We start from the raw sequence: 5,676 nt of genomic DNA on the forward strand, positions 1-5,676 counted from the left end.
GCAATTTCGCAGATCCCTAGATGAAAGGAAGAGGTTGGACGATGCCTTCCACCTAATTTATCGAACTCCATAATCTCGTGAAGGATATCCTGAGAAGATAATTAGAGCGCTAGATGCAAAATATGCTACGGGAACTAGATCAAGCCCGGAAGTCGCGACGTCGCGTAATTTGGTCCTGTTGTTGTAGATCGGAATCCTCTCCGCGAAGGCACTGCAAATATTACTACTCGCTGAGCGGGGAAGAAGTGGTGGTTTTAGTGAGTGAAAATCGCAAACGTGAGAAAGGATGTTTTATTGCTAGATGTGGGGAAAACAGATTGTTTGGAAACTCCCTTTTTTTAGATGGTTAACAAGCTTAACTTATAATTTCTCTACAAAGAAATAAAAATCAGTTTTTGACTTCAAAACCTGGACGTCCGGTTCATATTCTATAGGAACTGGTGTCTTTTCTGATGGTTTGAATCGATAATTTTGCAGAAGTGTCACCAATCCCGCATAGGTAACCATTTTCGCAAGCCTGGAACCAATGCAATTCCGAGGACCCTCTCCAAATGGCATATATGTGAATGGATCTCGTTGTGCGATTCTTTCTGGTAGGAAATTATCAGGATCAAAGACTTCAGGATTCGGATAAATTTCTGGATCAATATTGAATCCAGCAACAGGGATAATTACAACCGTGTCCTTTTCTAAGACCGTTTTTGACCCAGGAATTGCATAGTCGTGAGCCACTTTTCGGAAGAGATAGGTTGCTTGTGAGTAGATTCGAAGAGTTTCTGGAAAGAATCAAAGAAATAATGAAGGTTGAAGTTAAGGGTGGAAGACATAGTTAAATGCTACAGTTACCATCAACTACCCGATGCAAGTACTTCATACTCATCATAGCGTCATACGTGAACTTTCCGCCATGCTCTTCTATCACATCTCCGATCTCCTTCCGCACTCTATCCTGGATTTCCTGGTTTAAACACAAAGCGTATAGCACGAATCCCATGGTGGACGCAGTAGTTTCAAATCCTCCCGCGAAGAAAATGAAAGCTTGGGCGGCAATTTCTTCATCGGATATTTTTCCAATCTGTCCGTCGTGACCTTCCAGTGTTCCGGTGTTTTTCAACTGTATTAGAAGATCCATGAAATCGTTGCGATGCACGTCATTACTCTCACGATATTCAATGGTTTGACGAATAATTTTCATGAAAAAATCAGTAACGTCATCGGCAAACTGCTTCATGCGAAGAATCCGAGCCATTTCCGGGAAGGTTTCCATGAAAAGCCGAGCTAACTCGCCGTGTCTTGGGTTGTTGAATATCCTCCTCCCTTTCAGACGGAATTCCGTATCTGGGTCCTTCATGCTATTGCATTCAATTCCATAGATTATTGTGCCACTCACGTCTATGGTGAATCTCATAAGCAAGTCCCGAATCTCCACAACTGATCCTTCGGCTACTATTGGGTTGAGCAAGTCAATGAAGCGATTGGCAACTTCCAAGACCATTGGGAACATTTTCTTGATGCGCCCTGAAGTGAAGGTTGGTGACAGTTTCTGCCTCACCAAGCGCCACTTCTCGCCCTCCAAGTTGAACATGTGGGCTGACATTGGTTCGAGCTTTTCATTATAGTACACCTTGCGGTCTTGAAAGTAGGAGAAGTCTTTGATAAGGATGTTCCTGATCAAATCCATGTCAGTGACAATCGCCACTGGTTCACAGAAGAAGTATCCCCCAATGAGTGAGGCAGTTCCTTTGTATTTTGCGTAAATATCTTGCACAAAGTCCTTCATGCTCACTGTCTTTCCCACTCCTTTTAAATTACCGAATGGGATTATCGGTTTAATGAAGGGTACACCGCGGTTTTCCCAATATGAGTACTTTTTCTTGACAAACCACCAAGCGATGAGTATTAATCCGAAAATTAAGGCCCAAGTAATTGCCATTCCGATATCTTTTTAGGTTTACTTTCTTAGTGTTCACTGCTTGATTTCTTGGGGCAGACTGAGTGGGCCTAGCTTAGATGGCATGGCAGCGGCTAATCCAACCGCGATAACGTTCTTCTGTGATTCAAAATTGATTACAGGCCATGAGTTTAATATTGTCCATTATGCCGTCTTGTTGAAATTGATAATAATAAATGCAAATACAGATAAACAGTATTTATTATTTCAATTCGTTAGGAAATCATCGCTACTTTTTAGGAGTTCCACCATTAGGGGAAATAACGCGCTCATGATAGACTGCTCAGATTAGTGATTAGTGATTGACCTTCACATGAAGTGGAAGGAACTTACTACATAAACAGAAGATAATGAAATCATTTAAGATTTGCGCACTTGGGTAAGAGCATGATACTGTCTTAGAAGAAGTTATTCCCGTTGGTACTAGTATGTCTTTTCTGGATTGGCAAACATAATATTTGAGAGACGAATGAAATTTTGCTTTACAAAAAACTGGCCGCAAGTGGACGCAGATCGCTTCAAAGGTGAATTATTTTCTGGATTTCTAACGTTATAACCCTGAAGAAGGGACTTGTAAGTCCAGATGGAGGAAAAGAAGGGAAGGTCAAACTGTACCACTAAGAAATATTCAGGTATTTCATAAAGTAGGTGAACTAAAATTGGCATGCTAAAAACAGACACTATGTCCTCTAATAGGGTAATAAGGCCGTATTTTCCTGCAGGTCTCTTATAGGAAGCGCGTTTAGTTACAGCTCCTTAATAACGAAAAGAGGGACGAAGACGGCTACGGGCTCGTACCAGGGCAGAGGCCACTCATCAGACGCTGCCTCACCTCCACAAAAATTTTCTAGCTCCGGCCAAGCTTTGGCCTGAACTATGGGCGGATGTACGTTGATTATACATAATTCGCTCCCTGCACGTTTCTTTGCTGGCTGCACATCCCGTCCCTTTTCTCCATCGTCTGGTGTTCCACAAGGCTTAATTTCCAGGCATGACCCAATGTGCTACTCGCTCACGCTGACACTGGCGGATATCCGTTAGCATATCAGAACTCACACTGCTACTGACGGATATCCCTTATCATATCAGAACTCCACTGCAGACCTCGAAGTCACTTTCAAAAATAAGTTATCCCACAATACCCTGAGGTTGTGAGTCACCAATCGGGCTATCTACTCTATCATAATTCTGACTCCATTCCACCTGGCCTAACTCCCTTTAACTCCCTGATTCGAAATATCATCGAGTACCGTGATCTGGTCACCCCTCCCCCTTTTAACAGTAGCCCTAGAAGTGAGTTTCTTCTTTTCATCCTCCACGCCCAGTTTATCCATTCGTAACCATGATATGAGGGCATGAATGGTTTCACTTCTATAAAGTTCCACGTCTTTGGACGCTTTGTAACTACCATCACTACCCGCTCGTTTACAAAACCAATCAACGTTGTCTCTTCTGACACGCAAAGGCCAAGCATTCCATGATACATTCTGTTCCGTAGTAGGGGTTCCAATACGGAACCTTGAAGAACACTGTCATAATATATTCTCTTGGCCCGTCACCCGTTACTTTTCGACAGGTCACTCTCGACTAACAAAACTAAGTAACCAGATGCAACAAATCTTGCCACGGTATTGTGAATCCAACGGGACTAATGAGGTCAAATTAAAGGTATTCCTGGCATTTAGCGGCACCAGGACACAGTACTTACTATTGTTATAATATCGGAGCTAGAAAATTTTTGTGGAGGTGAGGCAGCATCTGATGAGTTTCCTCTGCCCTGGTAAGAAATCGTAGCGGCCTTCGTCCCTCTTTTGATTTTTTAAGTTTGGGTGTTAAACCCAAAAAGTGGGGTCCGTGGACCATAAAGAGTGACAGTAAGTTGCTCTTCAATTGGGTTCGGCCTGATATGAAGTGGATGCGGACTTAGGGCTCCTCATTCCCTAGGCAAAAATTATCCTTAATAACGTTATTGCCGGTCTCCAAATTGAAGTGGTCACTGCTAGTGTTAATCTTTATCTGGCACTGCGAACTTTTATTTAGCCAACGCCATTTCGAAACACTAGAGGGTCAGCGGAGGATGGAGATCATGTCGGGGGTAGCACAGGGATCCATCCTAGGGCCGGACCTCTGGAACGCTTCCTACGATAGTCTGCTAAGACTCGATATGCCCAAAGAGTCGCGCCTGGTCAGCTATCCAGATGATGTCGCGACGCTTGTTGCTGGACACACTGTCGAACAGGTGCAAAGCAGACTCGGCATATTGATGCGACGGGTAAGTGGATGGATGACATGGTTCATGGTTTCAACCTTGCACTGGAAAAAACCAAAGTAATCATCCTCACTAAAAAGAGAATTCCGACCATCCGTCCCATATCGGCGGGTCGATAATCGAGCCAAAACCAGCGGTAAAGTACCTCGTGCTGACTCTTGACTCAAAGATGAGCTGTTTTGAGCAAATCAAAGCAGCAGCGAACAAGATTGCAGCTGGAGTTTCGGCGTTAAATAGGCTAATGGCAAACATGGGGTCCCTACGTGGACGTGGAATTGTGGACGACGCCCATCCCCCTTTTCTTTCCCGTGGAAGGTGGGATGGTTTTCGACAGCAGCTCTATTTAAACACAGGGGATTTCTCTCGACGAGATGCTGAGGAGTTCTGACAGGTGGAGCCATGTTGCCCATTATGTTCTGGTCCTTCTCGTTGCTAAGAAGATAGAGCTCAATCGGTGGAGAAGTCGGATGGCAGGGAGTTCCTTGAACTGACAATTCCCTTCCTCCTCTCCCCTCCCGTTGGTGAAAGGAATTCCCTAATTTGAGGGCTCCGTGAGGCGGGAGAGTTCGGGGACTAGCCCGAAGTAATGTGACAAAAGGTTCCAGGCTAGCTCTCTGACGATCGGGAGGTGTTTAGTTGGTAATCCGACGACGTACCGAACCAGGAATCCAACCCTGAGTGTGTATATGCAATTATACCCCCCCCCCCCCCCGGACCTCGCTCAAGAAATTTTTGATGTCCTTCGTATCGTGATTGCAAAGGCCCCCGTGTGTGCACGACTCATGATCCCTGGGCACGTTGGCGACCTTTCTCGCATGGCTGGCGGGTGGCGGTGATTTGATTTGGCTCACGGCGTCCCTGAGTAGATGCAACAAGTCGATTGGGTTTATGATCGATCGGACGTCGACAACTGGATCACTGGCGAGTCCCAGGTTCTCGGGGCTTACAGTAAACTCCTCGCGGTTGACTGTCCGTAGGCCAAATAGGACGAGAGGCAGGACTTGCGGCCAGGATTAATCGTCTTGCGCCATTATAGCGGCCTTTAGCCTCCCGTGCCATCTTTCGAGCATCCCGTTAGAATGAGGGTGATAGGCAGCTGTCCGGTGACGTTAGAAGCCTACGAGTTTACCTAACGTCAAGAAAAAAGAAGATTCAAATTGCATTCCCCGGACAGTGATGATGATGGGCGGCACTCAAAGTGTAGAATTCCCTCTCGACAGAGCGCCTACACATGATAGGGCCTTAATATCTTCTAGAGGAATCACCTCAGGTCACCGCGTGAATCTATGGACGACTGTAAAGCAAAACCTGGAACCATGCGAATCTCTCATGGGCCAATGATGTCGAGGTGGATGGTGTGGAAGCACTTGATGGACCTGGGGAATACATCTACTTCTTTTCTCATGTGCTTCGAAGTTTTACATTTCTGACATGCAATGCACTGTCTGGCCCAAAA

The 5,676-nt window shown here is 45.3% G+C and overlaps 1 protein-coding gene across 1 annotated transcript; it reads right to left on the reverse strand.

Moving 5' to 3' along the window:
- Nucleotides 1–275: 275 nt before the first annotated feature.
- LOC119646580 (cytochrome P450 6a8-like) lies at nucleotides 276–2,010 on the reverse strand. The gene is made up of 2 exons (XM_038047072.1): nucleotides 847–2,010; nucleotides 276–776 (listed from the first exon to the last, which is right to left on the reverse strand). The coding sequence occupies exons 1-2, from the start codon at nucleotides 1,931–1,933 to the stop codon at nucleotides 361–363; spliced, it is 1,503 nt and encodes a 500-aa protein (XP_037903000.1). The 5' UTR covers nucleotides 1,934–2,010; the 3' UTR covers nucleotides 276–360.
- Between the last annotated feature and the right edge of the window lie 3,666 nt (nucleotides 2,011–5,676).

The sequence above is a fragment of the Hermetia illucens genome, chromosome 1 (assembly GCF_905115235.1).
Source record: "Hermetia illucens chromosome 1, iHerIll2.2.curated.20191125, whole genome shotgun sequence".
NCBI classification, from domain to species: domain Eukaryota; kingdom Metazoa; phylum Arthropoda; class Insecta; order Diptera; family Stratiomyidae; genus Hermetia; species Hermetia illucens.

Excerpts from the sequence above, each read along its gene's own strand:
- LOC119646580 (XM_038047072.1), bottom strand. The coding sequence starts at position 1,933 with ATGGCAATTACTTGGGCCTTAATTTTCGGATTAATACTCATCGCTTGG. Across the intron at positions 777-846 it reads CTTGCATCGGGTAGTTGATG|AAACTCTTCGAATCTACTCA; the intron begins GTAACTGTAGCA and ends GATTCTTTCCAG.